At 41.7% G+C, this 21,741-nt stretch overlaps 2 protein-coding genes, 1 non-coding gene and 1 pseudogene across 4 annotated transcripts in view; all 4 read right to left on the bottom strand.

The window, feature by feature from the left end:
• Positions 1-19,546, bottom strand: part of ANKDD1B (ankyrin repeat and death domain containing 1B) — an 82,026-nt gene extending 62,480 nt beyond the window's left edge. Inside the window, 9 exon segments of the mRNA XM_069597375.1 lie at positions 1,112-1,141; positions 1,143-1,211; positions 4,380-4,481; positions 4,570-4,576; positions 10,358-10,430; positions 10,433-10,611; positions 16,824-16,846; positions 19,070-19,146; positions 19,486-19,546. Of these exon segments, the coding sequence (XP_069453476.1) occupies positions 1,112-1,141; positions 1,143-1,211; positions 4,380-4,481; positions 4,570-4,576; positions 10,358-10,430; positions 10,433-10,611; positions 16,824-16,846; positions 19,070-19,146; positions 19,486-19,546 (621 nt within the window).
• On the bottom strand, positions 1,614-2,027 carry LOC138931574 (CDGSH iron-sulfur domain-containing protein 1 pseudogene; annotated as a pseudogene).
• LOC138444523 (U6 spliceosomal RNA) lies at positions 17,876-17,982 on the bottom strand. Its single transcript, XR_011258540.1, has one exon. It is a non-coding gene; the product is annotated as a U6 spliceosomal RNA (small nuclear RNA).
• Positions 19,547-20,060: 514 nt separating the features above from the next.
• Positions 20,061-21,741, bottom strand: part of POLK (DNA polymerase kappa) — an 84,985-nt gene continuing 83,304 nt past the window's right edge. For both annotated transcript variants that reach the window (XM_069595333.1, XM_069595332.1), the window contains exon 15: positions 20,061-21,597. In XM_069595333.1, coding sequence (XP_069451434.1) covers positions 21,584-21,597 — 14 coding nt within the window. In that variant the 3' untranslated portion in view covers positions 20,061-21,583. The remainder of the gene's footprint in view (positions 21,598-21,741) is intronic.

The following is a 21,741-nucleotide window of genomic DNA, read 5'->3' as shown; positions in this document are numbered from 1 at the left end:
TATATTCACTGGAAGGACTGATGTTGAGGCTGAAGCTCCAATACTTTGGCCACCTGATGTGAAGAACTGACTCACTGGAAAATACCCTGATGCTGGGAAAGATTGAGGGCAGGAGGAGAAGGGGATGACAGAGGATGAGATGGTTGGATGGCATCCCCAATTCGATGGACATGAGTTTGAGCAAGCTCCAGGGTTGCTGATGGACAGGGAGGCCTGGCGTGCTGCAGTCCATGGGGTCACAAAGAATCAGACACAACTGAGCAACTGAAGGGAACTGAAAGCAGCTTTGAGAGTAGATGTTTGTATTATCCTCTGAGCCCCGCCTGCCCTCCACCTGGGAGCCTTTGTCACATCTGGAGTCAGAAATTCCATTTACCTTGTTGGCCTCTTCCCCAGACTTGGAGGTGCTGGCCACATTGAACCAGAGTCCTCACCTCTGGCTTATGCAACTGATCCTCTGGGCAGCCATTTTATCCTTACAAATGCATGCTACTGGACATAAGGTCAACATGAGAAATAAGCAAACGCCTAAGTCCTACTGGTATTGAAGAAACAGTTTTGTCACCAAATACAAAGAGCACATGACATGCATATTCTTTAAAGAGATCTTTCCAAAATGAATACTGTCAATGGAAACAGTTTGTGTGTGTGTGGAGAAAAGAACCCAAGTGACCAGATTTTCCCCTTACAATAGTTATGCTCTAATCTGAGTGCCGAAGAACTGGTGCTTTTGAACTGTGGTGTTGGAGAAGACTCTTGAGAGTCCCTTGGACTGCAAGGAGATCCAACCAGTCCATCCTAAAGAGATCAGTCCAGAATGTTCATTGGAAGGACTGATGCTGAAGCTGAAACTCCAATACTTTGGCCACCCAGTGCGAAGAGCTGACTCATTTGAAAAGACCCTGATGCTGGGAAAGATTGAAGGCAGGAGGAGAAGCGGACGTCAGGGGATGAGATGGTTGGATGGCATCAGCAACTCAATGGACATGAGTTTGAGAGTCAACTGTGGGAGGCCTGGCGTGCTACAGTCCATGGAGTCGCAAAGAGTCGGACATGACTGAGTGACTGATCTCAAGTGAACTGAATCCATTCTGCCACATGATGGGCTTACTGCATCAGCAATATCCACCCTGACCTTGTGATTTAAGCAAGAAATCCACAGCAGATAAACGATTTGTCCCCACTGCAAAATGCAAGGCTGTGAGGTTTATCTGAGGAAACATAATTTGTATCTTCAGTCATCTGATTGCTTTTTCGCCTTCTTAAGATTCCTGGTTCTTGAAGTAGCCATAATTTTTTTTTAACCTGGTGTTTGTGTTTTGATTATCTACTCTTTGCCTTGTCTTTATTTTTTTTTTGTTTTGATTTTGAGAATAATTTAATACGTTAACTTTGACATACAACTGTATTCTAATGTTAGTTTTAAATGTAAAGAAACAGATCCTTACAAGACCAAAATAACCCACAGGCCATGAGATTGGTTTTTCGTTTTTCCCTTTTTGTTTCAACAGATGTGCACCACGATGGTTTCACATGTCAGGCAAATGCCGTGAATATGGAAGCCACAGTTGACCACACATCTAGACCCAGGGGAGGTGAGTTAGACAGAAGTGGTAGTCATTCTGATTAAACAATCAGGAAACATCATGACAAGGTGGTTTGCAGCATCAAGAGTGTCCATTTAAGTGTCTTTTTTCTTAATGATCAGAGGTCCCACGTTGTCTCCCGTTTCTTCATTGTGTTTTGTGTGAGATCCATCACAGAGTGGGAACTTTTTGGACCTCCAACAAGGTCAGTACACGGCTTTATCTCCCAAATCCTCCATGTCAAAAGCATGTACTACCTTGGGGTGGTCTTTCTGGATGTGAGGGTTTACCATAGATTTGTTGCGATGATCTTTAACATAAAATCTTTTGTAAGCTAGATAACCAATTGCAACTGTTCCAGCAGCAATGGTAACAGCTGCGATCCATTCAACTCGTACGCTGGACGTCATACTCATGGTGCCCGACGCTTGCAAGGGTGTGCACAGGACACTGAGCACAAACCGGCTGGCGCGGACCTATTCTTTGCCTTGTCTTTAAAAGCAGTGAGAACCATATCCAGCATAATCTTACATTTCTCTACTAAAGATAACATCAGAGAATTTAGCAACCAACTGGGGTGTATACAGCAAGCTGAAATCCACTACATAACCTATGACTGATTGTAACAATATAATAGATTTCAACTAGAGTGTAACAGCTGTATTTTTCCTATGTGCAATCATTAATAATGGTAGAATATATTGATAATGCATAACAAAAATTCTCCTAGTTCAGTCCATGTGTGGCTCTTTCCCCTGTAGTTTTTTGGACTGTAAATTGTATTGAATCAAACAAATCAAGAAAGAGAAAGAAAGAAACAAAAAGAAAGAAGGGAGGGAGAGAAGGAAGGAAAGAAGGAAAGACACACAGAGAAAAAAAAGCATGACTATCTTTTGCTTCAAAGGAAAGCCAACTCGGTGCTCCCAGGATGTCTGGAGACAGTCTGCTGTGCTTCAGACAAAGGATGTTTTGCTTGTAAGTAAAACACATGTCATATTTCCCACATTCTGGACATTGATTTTGCTTCCAAAGAATTTACTATCCTTTGCTTCTCATTAATAAATTATTGCAAAAATATGAGAACTGTTTAAACATCTGATTTGCTTAGTAGCTAAATCGGTTATAAACCAAGTTTGACAAAACATGAATTACCCTTGCTATTGTTTGCAGTCTAGAGCTATATTCTAGGATGTCCAGTTTGGGCTTAGAAACTCCCCTTTAACTTTATTTGTGAATAAGGATACAAACCAAAATAGCATCCAAGATAAGTCAGTAAAACCACTTCCACTTTCTTTTCATCTCTGTCATCACCGATTTTAAAGAACTCTACAAGCAACCATGTCAGCAATCTGCTGGAAACAGGACTAAAAAAGATGTCACTAGAAGCTATAATATAATTCACCAGGCGTTTATGATAACTTGCTACACTAGCTGTTAGTTTTAGTGTATTAAGTACTTTTATATAAAAGTATGGTTTAGAATATTAGAAAGTTATGTGGAAAAATTTTCAAAGGGTTATTGAAAGGTACATTGAAAGGTACATTGGAGGATCTATTTCCCGCTGTTTAGAAAAATGATTATTGCTTTACTTATTCAACAGTTAATCTAGGTATTACCTTCAAAGATCCTTATTTCTTATGCTCCCTTCCTTTCTTGTTTCCTTTCCTCTTTTTTGTTCCCAAAATTGTTCTGCTGCAAAAATTTGCCGTTTTTCTACTCTTTCTAGGATGTCTATGTATAATGGACAGGACATTCACACATAACATATCAGACATGCACACACTATACACAGACACACAAATCCCCTCACAGACACACATGCATCACTGCTAACCTCCTTCTACTGCACACCTCAGTGTCTACGACTCGCTGCCTGGAACAGATTCAGGTTTTGTGGAAGGTGAAGTTTACACTTTTCAGGAGCCCTCTTTAAAGCCAGAGTCAGAAAGCTTAACTGATGGCAGTTTAATTTTCTTCTTTTTTCAGATTTTGCAAAATCATATAACAATGGAACACACTGCCAGAGCCCTCCATGTTCTTTGGAAGGAGTCTGCACAAGCAGGTCTCTTAAAGTTTACGCTTCATTCAGCATCCAACCCACCTCTGCCATCCCCACCTTGAACCACTCCACAAATCGTCCTAAACAACAGAGAGAGCCCCCAGTCTGTTCACTCTGATGAACCCTGCCTTACGGGGCTGTCAGGAAATCTCCACAAAACCAAGCAGTAAGCAATCCATTTTTCTGGCAGTGGGACTTCTCCCCTAAACCCAGGCAATGAAGAACAAGTGAGAGCCGGGTCTCAGGAGAGGCCTCACTGCCCAATAGGCAGATGTACTATATTCCACAAGCAGCAAAAAGCAAACCTGTACTTTCCTTTGGATTTTAAATTTGGAAGACTTCAACCACAAAGCACATTACTGAGGAGAAAACAATGATGAACTGTGTAGCAAAAGACATTCAGCCTTTCCAGAATGTGTGAGGCCAAAGTGACCCACAGGCTATGATCCAGGACCAAGTGCAGGCCCATAGCCTTGACACCTGGCTACACTGCCCACCCAGAGACTTAGCACAGCTGCACATAAAGACCCTGGGCACGTCCCCTCAGATGAGAACAATTAAAACACCCAGAGCCTCTTCTACAGCTTGATTCCACTATTAGCTTAAACATTCTGGAACTGCCAACAAAGAGCTCCCCCTCATCTCATTTTAGCAGAGTCGTTTTTATTTTTATTTCAGTTGCACTGTGTAAACCCACACTGCTATCACTTGTCACATCTGTGATTTCTACTCACATTGTTCACAGCATTAATATTAACCTTCTTTTCAAACAGCTTCTCCATAAGATGCAAAGCATTGCTTTTAGCAGCATTCTGGAAGCTTCCCTCATTTGGCAGCTCTGAAAGAAAGCAAGCAAGCAAGCATGACTGCGGGAATCGAAGAGGGCTGAAGAGAAAGCAAACCTCAAGTGGCAAACCTTGGGACTAAAAACCTGAAACCACAGCCTTGAGCCTTTCACAGTCTGCTATTTTGGGTGTGGGAACTTGGCTTCAATATTTTATAAAGCTGTATTATCAAGATTCCACATCCTCCTCACACTGAAAGTGTTTTCACAGCCTTAAACATCTTCCTATCCCAAACAAAACATTATTCTCAAGGACCACCCTGAAGTCAGCAATGCAGAATACAGCTCTAGGAGGTTGGAGGGTGGCCACTGACTTCTCAGGGGGCGTTGTTTATAAAATGTTTGTACAAGATTAGGCAGGGAGGAGCCCAAATACTCTATGCAAGCTTACAGAGATAAAATTGTTGTCAGCAGAACCCTGTGGGATGCCAGACCTGCAGAAACAAAACCATGGAACACAGCACATCATATAAATAGTCATGAATGAAGGTTAAAAGTGATAAACATGTTTTATTTTCATTGACATGAAAGGAGATAAAAGAAGATTTTCACTTTTACTAGAAACATTAATATTACTACACACTACGAACATTACAGGTCACATGAAGTGAAGTGGCTCAGTCATGTCCGACTCTTTGCTACCCCATGGACTGTAGCCCACCAGGCTCCTCCATCCATGGGATTTTCCAGGCAAGAATACTGGAGTTGGTTGCCAGTTCCTTCTCCAGGGGAACTTCCTGACCCAGAACCCCATCTCCCGCATTGTAGGCAGACGCTTTAGCTCCTGAGCCACAAGGGAACCCTCTAGGTTCTGTATGTACAGGTCACACACATAATACATATTCATATGGCAGGGTTTATTAAATAGCTTAGAGAAGACTCCAGGATTTACTGAGTTGTTTTTTGTTTGCTCGCTTCTTTGTTGTTGTTTGTTGTTATTTTGGAATATTCAGTTCAGTTCAGTCGCTCAGTCGTGTCCGACTCTTTGCAACCCCATGAATCACAGCACGCCAGGCCTCCCTGTCCATCACCATCTCCCGGAGTTCACTCAGACTCACGTCCATCGAGTCTGTGATGCCATCCAGCCATCTCATCCTCGGTTGTCCCCTTCTTCTCCTGCCCCCAATCCCTCCCAACATCAGAGTCTTTACCAATGAGTCAACTCTTCCCATGAGGTGGCCAAAGTACTGGAGCTTCAACTTTAGCATCATTCCTTCCAAAGAAATCCCAGGGCTGATCTCCTTCAGAATGGACTGGTTGGATCTCCTTGCAGTCCAAGGGACTCTCAAGAGTCTTCTGCAACACCACAGTTCAAAAGCATCAATTCTTTGGTGCTCAGCCTTCTTCACAGTCCAACTCTCACATCCATACATGACCACAGGAAAAACCATAGCCTTGACTAGACGGACCTTAGTCGGCAAAGTAATGTCTCTGCTTTTGAATATGCTATCTAGGTTGGTCATAAGTTTTCTTCCAAGGAGTAAGCGTCTTTTAATTTCACGGCTGCGATCACCATCTGCAGTGACTTTTTTTGAGGGGCTCCAAAATTTTGGAATGAAAAGAGCTGAAAAGGGACTTCTCTGGCAGTCCAGTGGTTAAGACTTCCTGTTCCCATGGCAGGGGGCCCTCCCTGGTCAGGGAATTAGATCCCACATGCCACAGTAAAGATCCAAGATCCTGCTTGCTTAGTTGTAACTAAGAGCTGGTGAAGCCAAAGAAATAAGTTTTTTTTTTTTTTTAAATCATAAAACTTTTAGAAGAAAACACAGGAGAAAAACTTCATACACTGGGATTAGGCAAAGAGTTCTGTCTTACACATAACTCCAACTGCTTGACCATAAATGAAAACAATAGTAAATTGGACCTTAGAAAAATTTCAAACTTTGCTCTGTGAAAAATACTGTTAAGAGAATTAAAAAGACAACCTATAGATTGGGGGAACATATATGCAAATCACACATCTGACAAATGACTCAACAGTAAGAAAACAAAATCCAATTAAAAAATAGGGAAAAGACTTCAATGGAACAAAGAGGAACCAAAGAGGATATATAGATAGCAATAAGCACATGAGAAGATGTTCAGCATCATTATCAGGGAAACATAAAACCACAAGGAGATACTAATACGCACCTGTTAGAATAGCTAAAATTTTAAAACACCAACAATACCAAATTTAAGTTCCTCTCTCAGGGCATCAAGGCCTTGCCTGAACTGGTTCTGTGTACCACACCAATATCATCCGCTCTCCCCTTCAATACCTCATATTCAAATAGTCTGGTCTTACTCCTCTTTCTTTTTCTTAAAAATATTTATTTAACTGCACCTGGTCTTAGCTGCTGCACGCAGGACCTTCCCTTGAAGGGCACAAAATCTCAGTACTAGTTGTAGAACGCCAACATGTTGGATCTTAGCTCCCACACCAGGGATTAGACTCAAGAGTCTCCCACATTGCCAGGTGGAGTCTTAACCACTGGCCAACAGGGAAGTCTGCTTCCTCCTTTTTTTAACAATAGATCAGTTTCATTCCTGCCATGCATTTGCTATTGCTCTTAATTTTAATGCTTTCCCCCCCAAACCTCCCATGGTTCAGTTCAGTTCAGTTCAGTTGCTCTGTTGTGTCAACATGGACTGCAGCATGCCAGGCCTTCCTGTCCATCACCAACTCTCACAGTTTATGCAAACTCATGTCCATTGAGTTGGTGATGCCATCCAACCATCTCATCCTCTGTTGTCCCCTTCTCTGGATCCCACTTTCAATCTTTCCCAGCATCAGGGTCTTTTCCAATGAGTTAGTTCTTCGCATCAGGTGGCCAAAGTATTGGAGCTTCAGCTTCAGCATCAGTCCTCCAGTGAATATTCAGGACTCCTTTCCTTTAGGATGGACTGGTTGGATCTCCTTGTAGTCCAAGGGACTCTCAAGAGTCTCCTCCAACATCACAGTTAAAAAGCATCAATTCTTCAGTGCTCAGCTTTCTTTATAGTCCAACTCTCACATCCATACATGACCACTGGAAAAACCATAGCTTTGACTAGACAGACCTTTGTTGGCAAAGTAATGTCTCTGCTTTTGAATATGCCGTCTAGGTTGGTCATAAGTTTTCTTCCAAAGGGTAAGTGTCTTTTAATTTCATGCCTGCAGTAGCCATCTGCAGTGATTTTGGAGCTCCCCCCAAAAAAATCTGACACTGTTTCTACTGTTTCCCCATCTATTTCCCATGAAGTGATGGGACCAGATGCCATGATCTTCGTTTTCTGAATGTTGAGCTTTAAGCCAATTTTTTCACTCTCCTCTTTCACTTTCATCAAGAGGCTTTTTAGCTCCTCTTCACTTTCTGCCATAAGGGTGGTATCATCTGCATATCTGAGGTTATTGATATTTCTCTCGGCAATCTTGATTCCAGCTTGGGTTTCTTCCAGTCCAGCGTTTCTCTTGATGTACTCTGCATATAAGTTAAATAAGCAGGGTGACAATATACAGCCCTGACGTACTCCTTTTCCTATCTGGAACCAGTCTGTTGTTCCATGTCCAGTTCTAACTGTTGCCCCTGACCTGCACACAGATTTCTCAAGAGGCAGGTTAGGTGGTCTGGTATTCCCATCTCTTTCAGAATTTTCCACGGTTTATTGTGATCCACACAGTCAAAGGCTTTGGCATAGTCAATAAAGCAGAAATAGATGTTTTTCTGGAACTCTCTTGCTTTTTCCATGATCCAGCAGATGTTGGCAATTTGATCTCTGGTTCCTCTGCCTTTTCGAAAACCAGCTTGAACATCAGGGAGTTCATGGTTCACGTATTGCTGAAGCCTGGCTTGGAGAATTTTGAGCATTACTTTACTAGAGTATGAGATGAATGCAATGGTGCGGTAGTTTGAGCATTCTTTGGCATCGCCATTCTTTGGAATTGGAATGAAAACTGACCTTTTCCAGTCCTGTGGCCACTGCTGAGTTTTCCAAATTTGCTGGCATATTGAGTGCAGCACTTTCACAGCATCATCTTTTAGGATTTGAAACAGCTCGACTGGAATTCCATCACCTCCACTAGCTTTGTTCGTAGTGATGCTTTCTAAGGCCCACTTGACTTCACATTTCAAGATGTCTGGCTCTAGATTAGTGATCACATCATCATGATCTCTGTTCGTCTCCAAGGCAAACCATTCAATATCACAGTTATCCAAGTCTATGCCCCAACCAGTCACGCTGAAGAAACTGAAGTTGAACGGTTTTATGAAGACCTACAAGACCTCTTAGAACTAACACCCAAAAAAGATGTCCTTTTCATTATAGGGGACTGGAATGCAAAAGTAGGAAGTTAAAAAACACCTGGAGTAACAGGCAAATTTGGCCTTGGAATGCGGAACGAAGCAGGGCAAAGACTAATAGAGTTTTGCCAAGAAAATGCACTGGTCATAGCAAACACCGTCTTCCAACAACACAAGAGAAGACTCTACACATGGACATCACCAGACGGTCAACACCGAAATCAGATTGATTATATTCTTTGCAGCCAAAGATGGAGAAGCTCTCTACAGTCAACAAAAACAAGACCAGGAGCTGACTGTGGCTCAGATCATGAACTCCTTATTGCCAAATTCAGACTTAAATTGAAGAAAGTAGGGAAAACCACTAGACCATTCAGGTATGACCTAAATCAAATCCCTTATGATTATACAGTGGAAGTGAGAAATAGATTTAAGGGTCTAGATCTGATAGATAGAGTGCCTGATGAACTATGGAATGAGGTTCGTGACATTGTACAGGAGACAGGGATCAAGACCATCCCCATGGAAAAGAAATGCAAAAAAGCAAAATGGCCGTCTGGGGAGGCCTTACAAATAGCTGTGAAAAGAAGAGAGGTGAAAAGCAAAGGAGAAAAGGAAAGATATAAGCATCTGAATGCAGAGTTCCAAAGAATAGCAAGAAGAGATAAGAAAGCCTTCTTCAGCGATCAATGCAAAGAAATAGAGGAAAACAACAAAATGGGAAAGACTAGAGATCTCTTCAAGAAAATTAGAGATACCAAGGGCACATTTCATGCAAAGATGGGTTCGATAATGGACAGAAATGGAAAAAAAAAAAAAAGGACAGAAATGGTATGGACCTAACAGAAGCAGAAGAGATTAAGAAGAGGTGGCAAGAACACACGGAAGAACTGTACAAAAAAGATCTTCACGACCCAGATAATCATGATGATGTGATCACTAATTTATGTAGTACTTTCTTGAAAATATTTCTAGAAAGAACAGCTGGCTAGCTGGATGGATGGATGGATGAACTAACTGAATACTGTCTTAAGAAACTGATGTTCTGCACCCAAGGCTGGTCTTTGGGAAAGGAGGCCATCGCAGCGAGGTGACATGGATGGTGTGCTTGTTAAGAGACCTGTCATGCTTAACTTTAAAGACTCTTAAACAGCATCCCTCAGTTTATGCTAGAAATTTATTCCCAAGGCACAGAGAACCCCCTCCATGCTTTAAAAACTAAAGTACAGAAAAATTAGGTGACTTATTTGAGGTCACACAATAAATTAGCGAAGGCTCAGGCTGTAGGAGATAACAGCACATAAAACTCTTTCCTTATTTGTAAAAGGGCTGAATGATTTCTTGGAAAATCCTCTTTCTTAATTTGAAAGAGGAACACTTTCCTTCCACCTACAGTGCAGGGTCAACCTGAAATAAAACGTCCTGAGAAACGTGAGCCAACCCTTGGGAGGGTGTGGATCCAAAGCTGAAACCCAGCCCACCTAGGGCGTGGGGGTGAGGATGGGCTCGGGTCCCTGGGGCACCCGCAGCTGCTCAACCGGTTCCCCAGGCCCGCCCCGCGCCGCCCCCGAGGGAGTTTCCAGACCTGTATCCGGACTCAGGGAACTCGTTTCCGGCCGCCGCCGCCGCCTCCTGCGGCCGCTCTTGCTTGGGGCCCCGGGACAGGCCCCTCTAGGGCCGGCCGCCGCGCCCCTCAGGTCCTCCCGCAGCCCCCTCGCCGCCGCCCTGCGCCCTGGGGCGAGCGGACCGGGCTCCAGGTCCGACCCCGAGGCCCCCCAGCTCGGGCGCCGCGCGCACCAGGGGCCGCTCTCCGCTGCGGGCGCCTCGCCTGGGGCTGCAGTCCTGCCCGGGCGCGGCCCCCTTCAGGTGGGGCGCCGCTGTGCCAGAAGCACCTGCAGTGAGAAATTAAGAGGAAAACCCGGCCACATTTAGGGGGTTCTGAGTACAATTTGGAGAAGACTCTTGAGAGTCCCTTGGACTGCAAGGAGATCCAAACAGTCCATCCTAAAGGAGAACAGTCCTGAATATTCATTGGCAGGACTGATGCTGAAGCTGAAGCTCCAATACTTTGGCCACCTGATGCGAAGAGCCAACTCATTGGAAAAGACCCTGATGCTGGGGAAGATTGAAGGCGGGAGGAGGACAGACGATGAGATGGTTGGATGGCATCACCGAGTCAATGGACGTGAGTTTGAGCAAGCTCCGGGAGTTGATGATGGACAGGGAAGCCTGGAGTGCTGCAGTCCATGCGGTCACAAAGGGTCGGACACGACTGAGTGACTGAACTGAACTGAATAGAATACAATTCGGAGTTGTCGAAGTTAGCGTTATAAAACCAACACTATCGGATCTTCAGTACTGAATCAATTCTAAATGGGCTTCCAGAATTTTCTTTTGAATAAAGTACGACTCAGTTCCCTCTTTGAAAATGGAAAACCTTGGTATCCCAGTTTAACGCAGTGGTAACCTGCTGGCCCTCCCCGTCTTGGGTATGCTTTCTTTCTTGAAAATGAAAGTGTTAGCGGCTCAGTGGTGTCCAACTCCTCGCGACCCCATGGACTGTGGTGGCTTAGAAAGAATTAATGAAATATAGTAAACTATGCTGGGCAATTGTATGCCTAGCTAAAATTCAAATAATAAGGAAGAAATGTACAATAGTGAACAGCCAGGATATCGCCACTGAATCCCTACTATACATAAACACAGTGTGCTTGAATTAGGAGTTAAATTAGAAGTTTAGCATATTCTGAGAGTGAAAAAAAGCCTCATAAAACAGAACTAGATTTGACCCCAGAACTGACCCACCTCTTTTGTTCACACACATACACACATACACACAGATAAGAGTGATGTTAGGAAAGAATTGTCTAAAGTTTAGTGAAAGGAAAGAAACTGGTGAAAGCTGAGAAGTAAATTGGAAGGCCAAAGATTAGGCAACTGTTGAAGACTTGACAAAAGGAATAAAAGAAGTGGTGTTATAAGGGCTGCCAAAATTAGTAACGGATATAGGTTTGGCAGAGGTCGTGTGTGTGTGTGTGTGTTTGTGTGTGTTTAGTAGGTATCAGTTCAGTTCAGTCGCTCAGTCATCGCCGACTCTACGACCCCATGGACTGCAGCACTCCAGGCCTCCCTGTCCATCACCAGCTCCCAGAGTTTACTCAAACTCATGTCCATTGAGTCAGTGATGCCATCCAACCATCTCATCCTCTGTCGTCCCCTTCTCTTCCCCACTTCAATCTTTCCCAGCATCAAGGTCCTTTCCAATGAGTCAGTTCTTCACAACAGTTAACCAAAGTATTGGAGTTTCAGCTTCAGCATCAGTCTTTCCAATGAATATTCAGGACTGATTTCCTTTAGGATGGACTGGTTGAATCTCCTTGCAGTCCAAGGGACTCTCAAGAGTCTTCTCTAACACCACGGTTCAGAAGCATCAATTCTTCAGCACTCAGCTTTCTTTATAGTCCAAATCTCACATCTTTACATGACTACTGGAAAAACCATAGCTTTGACTAGATGGACCTTTGTTGGCAAAGTAATGTTTCTGCTTTTAATATGCTGTCTAGGTTGGTCATAACTTTTCTTCCAAAAAACAAGTGTTTTCATGGCTGCAAACACCATCTGCAGTGATTTTGGAGCCCCCCAAAACAAAGTGGGTATATGTACATCTATGCATGGCATAGATGGCTTAAAAGTTGGCTTAAAGCTCAGTATTCAGAAAATGAAGATCATGGCATCCGGTCCCATCACTTCATGGGAAATAGATGGGGAAACAGTAGAAACAGTGTCAGACTTTATTTTTTTGGGCTCCAAAATCACTGCAGATGGTGACTGCAGCCATGAAATTAAAAGACGCTTACTCCATGGAAGAAAACTTATGACCAACCTAGATAGCATATTCAAAAGCAGAGACATTACTTTGCCGACTAAGGTCCGTCTAGTCAAGGCTATGGTTTTTCCTGTGGTCATGTATGGATGTGAGAGTTGGACTGTGAAGAAGGCTGAGCGCCGAAGAATTGATGCGTTTGAACTGTGATGTTGGAGAAGATTCTTGAGAGTCCCTTGGACTGCAAGGAGATCCAACCAGTCCATTCTGAAGGAGATCAGCCCTGGGATTTCTTTGGAAGGAATGATGCTAAAGCTGAAGCTCCAGTACTTTGGACACCTCATGGGAAGAGTTGACTCATTGGAAAAGACTCTGATGCTGGGAGGGATTGGGGGCAGGAGAAGAAGGGGACGACCCAGGATGAGATGGCTGGATGGCATCACAGACTCAATGGATGTGAGTCTGAGTGAACTCCGGGAGATGGTGATGGACAGGGAGGCCTGGTGTGCTGCGATTCATGGGGTCGCAAAGAGTTGGACACGACTGAGCGACTGAACTGAACTGAACTGATGCATGGCAACCCACTCCAGTACTCTTGCCTGGAAAATCCCGTGGACGGAGGAGCTGGTAGGCTACAGTCAATGGGGTTGCAAGGAGTCGGACACGACTGAGCGACTTCACTTCACTTCACTTCACATGCATATGTATACGTAAGTATATATGAGTTTGAAATAATGACAAACTTAAGAGACTGCAATTAGATGGAAAGGGTATAAACTATTTGCCTCTGAATTATCTTCTGTCTCCCTGAGCCTTCTGTAGATAGCAACAATTTTAGAAAATAAATTACCTCACACTTGTAAGTGGAACAGTCCAATATTATGATTTAATAAATGTGATCATGTTTTCAATAACTCCCTATAATGTCTTTTGAGTTTTTCCTGAACAACTGGTAATTCAACTGTGTATTACAAAGCAAAGGTGATTATCCCTTAATGATCCAACCAAAAAAACAGTTTTTGCTCCAGGGGTATAAACGCCACCTCTCTGTGAAGTCCACGGACATCCTACCAGCACCAGTGATGCTCTAACATATAATTGCATTTCAAAATGGGGAAAAAAAATCAGCACCAGATACACTTTTCAAAATGAGATATTTCCTCAAAGAGCAATTTTTTAAGCCCTAGGTAATGGTCATATTTTGAGCCTTTTTCCAAATATTTCCAAGCAACCTTGAAAAAATAGAGTAATAAAACATTTCTAAAACAAGCCCCTACCCAATAAAGGGAAAGAAGTGCAGTTCCCTGTTCCTGGAATGCCCATCCCTATGGCCCAGCTTGAGTGCAGCTGTCTATGTCAGCCATCACCCTGTCTTTCCAAAGAAAATATGGTAAGATAGTAACAGACATCAGTCTTTGGACAAATATTATTTATTCGTTTATATGTCAACAAATAATAGTTAACGTTTGTTAAGTGCCAGGCTTTGTGCTTCGTGCTTAGAGTTCACGAGAGAGACAGCACCTCTAGCAGCCTACAACCCAGCAGAGAGAGACCACAGCAAAGTCACAGCAAAGAACATTTCAGAAACAGGGGCACAAAGGAGTGACTGACCAGTTTTCCTAGAGCGCAGGGATCATTTCCTGAAAGTGGTCCCTGGGCTGAATGGTAATCCTTGGGCTAATTGTGATGAATGGTCATGTATGTTTATTGTGTATGTAGAGGGTGAAGGGGCATTCAGGAAGCACATTCTGGACAGAGGGAGCAACTGACCACGAGACCAGAAGGGAGAAGCAGCTTGGTTTATTGAGGAAACTACAAGCTATGCTGTGTGACTTCAGTGTCCTTGAACGTCAAACCTGAGTTTAGTGTGCATCAAGGACAGTGATTTGTAGGAGCTCATTTGTACTTGCAACCAAGAGCCGATTGTTCAATTTTTAGGAATTTTGTGAGCTGACTGACATCAGGTCAATAGCTTGAACTCTGTCATGGAATTTGCTCACGCATGCGCGCTTGGTCACTCCAGTCGTGTCTGACTCTATGCCACCGCATGGATTGTGTAGCCTGCCAGGCTCCTCTGTCCATGAGATTCTCCAGGCAAGAATACTGGAGTGGGTTGCCATGTTCTCCTCCCCAGGGGATCTTCCTGACCCAGGGATTGAACCAGTGTCTCCTGCACTGCAGGTGTTTTCTTTACTGCTGAGCCACCAGGGAAGCCCGTTTGCACCACAGAAATCATCATATGCTGAAAATCCTACCTTTCTTCTCAACTCCCGCTGATCCTGGACAGAGCTGAGAGCTTTTGACATCTTTTGTTTCTAACATAATGGTGACATTATGAAAACGTTATTTGTGGCTAATGTGCAATAAATGCACAAAATGGTTTAGAGCAGGAAAAGCTGAGAAATCAGTTGGAAGGTCAGAGTTTAGGCCCAATTTGTTCAGTTGCTAAGTTGTGTCTGACTCTTTGCAACCTCATGGACAGCAGCACCTCAGGCACCGTTTATTAAATAGCAGATACTTTTTGTACTGAGTTGTCTAAAATGTATATATCCTTGCCAATACTACTCTATTGTTGCTGTTGTTAAGTCACTAAGTTGTGTCCAACTCTTTGTGACCCCATGGACTATAGCACGTCAGGCTTCCCTGTCCTTCACTGTCCCCTGGAGTTTGCTCAAGCTCATGTCCATGGAGTCAGTGATGCTATCTAACCATCTCATCCTCTGCCACCCCCTTCTCCTCCTGCCCTCAATCTTTCCCAACATCAGGGTCTTTTCCAATGAGTCAGCTCTTCGCATCAATTGGCCAAAATATTGGAGCCTCAGTTTCAGCATCAGTCTTTCCAATTCAGTAGTAATAATACTACTCTATTAGTATATGGTATTAATTACTACAGCTTGTTAATAAATGTTGATATGTACTAGGGCCTGTTGTTCTACCTTGTTATTCTTGGGCCTTTGCTCTTCCATATAAAATTTAGGATCTACTTAACAACTTCTAAGAAAAACCATGAGAAGTTTTGTTTTGAGTTGTATTGAACTTACAGAATTAGGGGAGAATAGTTATCTTTAAAATAGCTATTCTTCCTGACTAGGAACACTCTTTAATTTCCTCAGACATACTGTTTGTCTTTCAGTAATATTTGGTAGTTTTGAAGGACTCAACAAATTCAGATAGATGACACCTCCCCACCTCCCCAGACCCTATAGGTCCCTTATAGATCATTATCATGAAAGAGATTATGTTTATTACATGTCCTAATTTGCTATTATTGTTATACAGGAATGATCTTGATTTTGTACATTGATCTTGTAGCCATAACCTTGAACTCCTTTATTAAATGTAGATTTTAAAAAACACAAACACATCTGACAATAAAGTTTTATTTTTGTTTCCAGTTTTTAATTCATCTTAATTGTTGAATTGACTCCAGCAAAACAACAGAGGATACCCTTGCGTTATTCTTAAGGAGCGCTTCTAAAATGTCACCATTAAATGGAATGATTTATATAGTTTTTTATAGGTGAGACAGTTTACTAACAGAACCTGCTTTTGTTTGGGTGTAGCAATGTGTCTTGCTAAAAATTACATTTCCAGGTTCCCTTTAGTATGAGGAAGCCACGTGACAGTTTGGCCAATGAGATGGAAGTGGAAATTGTTACGTAGGGCTTCCAGGAAAGCTCCTTAAACTGGGACAGACTCATTGCCCTTTTATCGTTTTCACTTCCTTGTCTTCCTACCTGGAATTCACGTGTAAGGCTGGACATGGAGAAGCCCATCCATCTTGTGACCAGAAGCTGGCCATGTGAGGCCAAGAAAATTAGACTGTGACCCTATCTTTGAATTACTGAGCTAACGCTAACCAATGAAATTCATGTTTCATGGGAAAACTAGAACTGATTTTTTTTTTTTTAAGAAACAGATTGGGTTTCTGTAACTCACAGCTGAAATGAAATTCTGAAGTGATGATAAAAAGTAGGGTGCTGAAACAAAACCCAATATACAGAACTGACTTAGTGTTTAAGGGAGGGACTTTGAGGAATGGGGACACATTTCATAGGCTGGAAAGATGGTGACTTGTTTGGAGATGACAAATTGTTTGGTCAACTTTGACAATTTGACCCTGGAGAGTAGACCACATTCTGCTGTGGTTGTAGCATTAGGGGAAATGTTAGGAGAAAAACTGAAAATATTGATAAGGGATGGCTCTTTCCAGCTGTGTTCAGCAAAGTCCTAGCAGAGAGAAATGTACCTTTTCTCTATTGAGGCAAATACCTGCAGAGATGGAGGAAAATTTCACCTCAATAAAGAAAGAAGTTTCTGACATTTTTTATTTTTTTAATATAAATTTATTTAATTGGAGGTTAATTACTTTACAATATTGCATTGGTTTTGCCATACATCAACATGAATCCGCCACAGGTATACACGTGTTCCCCATCCTGAACCCCCCTCCCACCTCCCTCCCCATACCAACCCTCTGGGTCATCCCAGTGCACCAGCCCCAAGCATCCAGTATCATGCATCGAACCTGGACTGGCGATTCATTTCACATATGATATTATACATGTTTCAATGCCATTCTCCCAAATCATCCCGCCCTCTCCCTCTCCCACAGAGTCCAAAAGACTGTTGTATACATCTGTGTCTCTTTAGCTGTCTTGCATACAGGGTTATCATTACAATCTTTCTAAATTCCATATATATGTGTTCCTGCTGCTGCTGCTGCTGCTAAGTCACTTCAGTCGTGTCTGACTTTGCGCGACCCCATAGACGGCAGCCCACCAGGCTCCCTCGTCCCTGGGATTCTCCTAGCAAGAACACTGGAGTGGGTTGCCATTTCCTTCTCCAATGCATGAAAGTGAAAAGTGAAAGTGAAGTCGCTCAGTCGTGTCTGACCCTCAGCAACCCCATGGACTGCAGCCTTCCAGGATTCTCTGTCCATGGGATTCTCCAGGCAAGAGTACTGGAGTGGGGTGACATTGCCTTCTCTGATATATGCGTTAGTATACTGTATTGGTGTTTTTCTTTCTGGCTTACTTCACTCTGTATAATTGGCTCCAGTTTCATCCACCTCATTAGAACTGATTCAAATGTATTCTTTTTAATGGCTGAGTAATACTCTATTGTGTATATGTACCACAGCTTTCTTATCCATTCATCTGCTGATGGACATCTAGGTTGCTTCCATGTCCTGGCTATTATAAACAGTGCTGCGATGAACATTGGGGTACATGTGTCTCTTTCAATTCTGGTTTCCTCGGTGTGTATGCCCAGCAGTGGGATTGCTGGGTCATAAGGTAGTAGAATATGGAACGCTTCATGAATTTGTGTGTCATCTTTGCGCAGGGGCCATGCTAATCTCCTCTGTATCGTTCCAATTTTAGTATATGTGCTGCCGAAGCGAGCACTGACTTTTTAAAAAACTTGTGATATAGGTCATTTATGAACAAGAGTATATAAAATATATATGTACAATTTAAATAAGATTTTAGAAGTAAACACCCACAGTCACCACCTAAGACAATAGAGCGCTGGCAGTGTTTCAGCAGCTCCACGTGCATTCCTCAATCACATCCCCTTTTCTCCCCACAGAAGGTCATTATTCTATCTTGGGGACAATAGTTCTGTTTATAATTTGATTTACATGAATACATTCTTAAAGCGCTCTACACTGTTTTGAACTACATGCATGGAATCTTGCTGATGGCATCCTTCTATGATTTGCTTCTGTTTCTCCACATTATGTTTGTGATATTCATCCACCTTCTGATTGCCTATTCTTTCATTTTCACTAATGTGTAGAATTCTTTTCTTTGAATCTACATGAAAATACAATGGTAGAATTTAGTCTATCAATGTTGACTATTAGGCTTATTTCCATATTTTTTGGTTATTACAGTGCTGCTATGTGTAACCTTGCAAATGCTTCCTAAAAACATGTTCAATAGTTATCCCAAGACATTGTATCAGTTACAGTCCTGGCAGGAAAAAAAAGAAACCTTGTATTTTGAGATGAGTTTTAAAAAGGGGACCATTTACAAAAGTATGGGCAGGTTGTGCGTGCTGTGCTAAGTTGCTTCAGTCATGTCCGACTCTTTGTGACCCCATGGACTATAGCCCGCCAGGCTCCTCTGTCCATGGGATTCCCCAGGCAAAAATACTGGAGTGGGTTGCCATGACCTCCTTCAGGGGGTCTTCCCAACCCAGGGATCCAACTGCATCTCTTATTTCTCTGCATTGGCAGGCGGGTTCTTTACCACTAGCACCACCGGGGCAGGGTGTGAGGAAAGCACAAAAGATAGGGCAGCACCTGGAGGGCTCCTAAGGGCAAGACTCTGTTGCCACCTTGTAGGGTAAAAGGGTGAGGGTAAGGAAAGGATTGTCAGAGCCTGGAGAGGGAGAGAGCAGAGAATGACATATGAAGATATGAAGAGGTTGTGATCTTTGTTCAAGGGACTTGACCAGCTTCGGAAAGCTACATGAGAGAAGAAATACCCAACCTCCTCGTTCTCCCTTGAAACCTTGTGCAGTGGCTTCTTGCTGCCATGACGCCTCGCTGGACGTAGCGCAGGCTGAAGGGCACAGAATCAATCAGGAGGGCACATGGAAGACAACCAGCATATGTACAGGAGTGCAGCTACACATCGAGTACACACATCTTCAGAGTTACCCGGAAGGGCCGACTGTTTTCCAAAGAGGTTGTTTTCAGAGTAAGAGCTCACAGGGACTTCCCTGGTGGTCCAGCGGCTCCGACTCCGAGCTCCTAACACAGCGGGCCTGGCTTCCCTCTCTGGCCAGGGAACTAGAGCCTACACGCTTGCAGCAAATAAAGATTCCACGTGCCGCAACGAAGACTGAGATCCTGAGTGCTGCAACTAAGATCCAGCGCAGCCATATACATAATTAAATACTTTTTTCAAGGAGTTCATATTGCTCCACATCATCACCAAAACAACCATTAGACCCTTTCATTCTTACGAATCTGGGAGAGATGCTATAATGTCTCTTTGAGGTTTTTTTTCCCCCCATTTCCCCATTACTAAAATGGCTGAGGATGTTTTCATGTTTCTTGGATATCTGGATTTCTATGTAAAGTGCCATTTAAAGGCTTTTGACCAAATGTCTATTGGTTGTCTTCTTCTTACTGATTCATAGGAATCCTTTGTGTATTCTGGATTATATACATTCTGAATACTAGTATTCTGTAAATTATATGTGTTGCAAATGTGTTCTCCCAAGTGGCTCCCTATATTGTCACCCTCCACATAGGTAAGATTATAGGTGCTTATTCTTTGTGGTTTTGCTGTGTTTTTTTTAATGTCCTCCAAACAAAATTATAATAAAATGAGTTGGATTATTAGATAAAACAGAAAAGGATGTGGAGAAAATTCTAGGCAAAGAAAATAAGACTGAAAGCAACAGAGGTAGGAAAAGAGTGGAAAAGTAAGGAAACCATTTCTATGGCTAAAAAATTAAACATTTAAAGTTTCATTTGAAATTTTTATTAAATATTACTAAATGATAACATTTCATTAAATGAACAATCTAAATGAAAATAATTTAGTATTTACTCTAATGTTGAAAAATCAATAAAAATAAACTTAAAATAGAAAAGAATATGGTGTTATTTACTTCTCAATACAATAAATCAGTGCTTCATTGAACTTAATTTTGTAGAGAATTAATGTAAGTAAATCACATGATCAAGAATCGCAGTTCTATAACTAGATATTCATCATAGCATACAATAATATTAGGCATGAAATTGGTATTCTAATAAACACTAAGCCTAATTTTAAACTATCTAGTTATTTAAAGCCAAATTACCACTTTGGCCTATACAATTATGTAATGAGCTATAAAATATGAAAAGAAGAAACAAAAATATGAGAATAAAAGATTCAGTTCCTTAAAGCAGAAATAGACAGTGGGTCCCATTTGCATGTTTCTATTAAATAATCGTTTTATTTCTCATAAAAACTCTTGATACCATGACAGCATTTGGAGCAACTACTTAAGCTAACAATTGTTAAGCTGTCTTCTTTCACGAATATTAATAAAAACATGATAGAAACAGAACTAAGATAAATGAGGTGTTTAAAACACATTAATCTTTTGAACTGCACATTCTTCTTTAGAAGACCATGATAAAAATAGAGTGCACAATTCTTTTTTTTTACAGATCTGTGTAAAGTACAAATACAACTGCCAAGAAATGAAATATTGCCATTTAAAAGTCCTAGATAAAATGATGACCTTGAATCTTAAATATTTTTTAAAGTGAATAAGTGCTTATCATTGGATAAAGAAATTTTAAATTAAAAAAATAAAATGAATAAGCATATTTTAAACAAAAGTTCTTTTAACACAGAAAATAATACTGTGATATTATTTTCCTGAAGGTAACAAAAGCATGCAGGCTAACTCTGCTAAGCTAATACTCTTCATAGAACTTATGATAAATATTAGTAACGAATCCTCATGAGGTATCTGAAGATACTAGGAGCTAAAAATAATTATTCAAAGTTGTTGAGGATACTAAGATCAAGCAGAGTATCCAGTGCCAACAAAGTGTTTAAGTGCTAAAAAATTCTTATCCTATGATAGTTTTACCTGAACCTCTGAAAGCCCTTATAAATATGTTTTTATATTCACTATAAAACATAATAAAGAAATCACTTCCTGATCTCATTCCCAACTTTTCATTTAAAAATTATCTCTAACAGAATTATCTAACTGAAGTATAACTGAAAGTGAAACTCTCATTGTTATCAAAAGAAGTATACAGAAGTAAATTAGTATATATTCCAAATTTATACAAAGGGATTATTGTACTTGCTTTTCACTAAATGAATCTGTAAGCTTGAAACAGGGAAGAATACATCCAGTTATTATAAAATAACAGGTTTCAATCAAAAATGGATAAAATGTTCAACATTCATTTAAAAAATATATCAAGAGTGTGTCTGGGGTTGTTTGGTTTTGTTTTCTTTGATGCTGAGTACTTTGTCATCGATCCTGGCCTGGAATAAAACAGAGCACGTGATTAAAACGCACGAAGAAGAACAATAACAACAGAGAAGCACAAAGTCAAACCCATGAAGAGATTTTTTTAAATTGCTTATGCAAATAACTGGTTTTAAAACTTTTACTTAATGATTTATACA

This window comes from Ovis canadensis, chromosome 7, assembly GCF_042477335.2.
Source record: "Ovis canadensis isolate MfBH-ARS-UI-01 breed Bighorn chromosome 7, ARS-UI_OviCan_v2, whole genome shotgun sequence".
Lineage (NCBI taxonomy): Eukaryota > Metazoa > Chordata > Mammalia > Artiodactyla > Bovidae > Ovis > Ovis canadensis.
The sequence above is the reverse complement of the archived record's forward strand: the minus strand, read 5'-3'. Positions and strand labels throughout refer to the sequence as shown.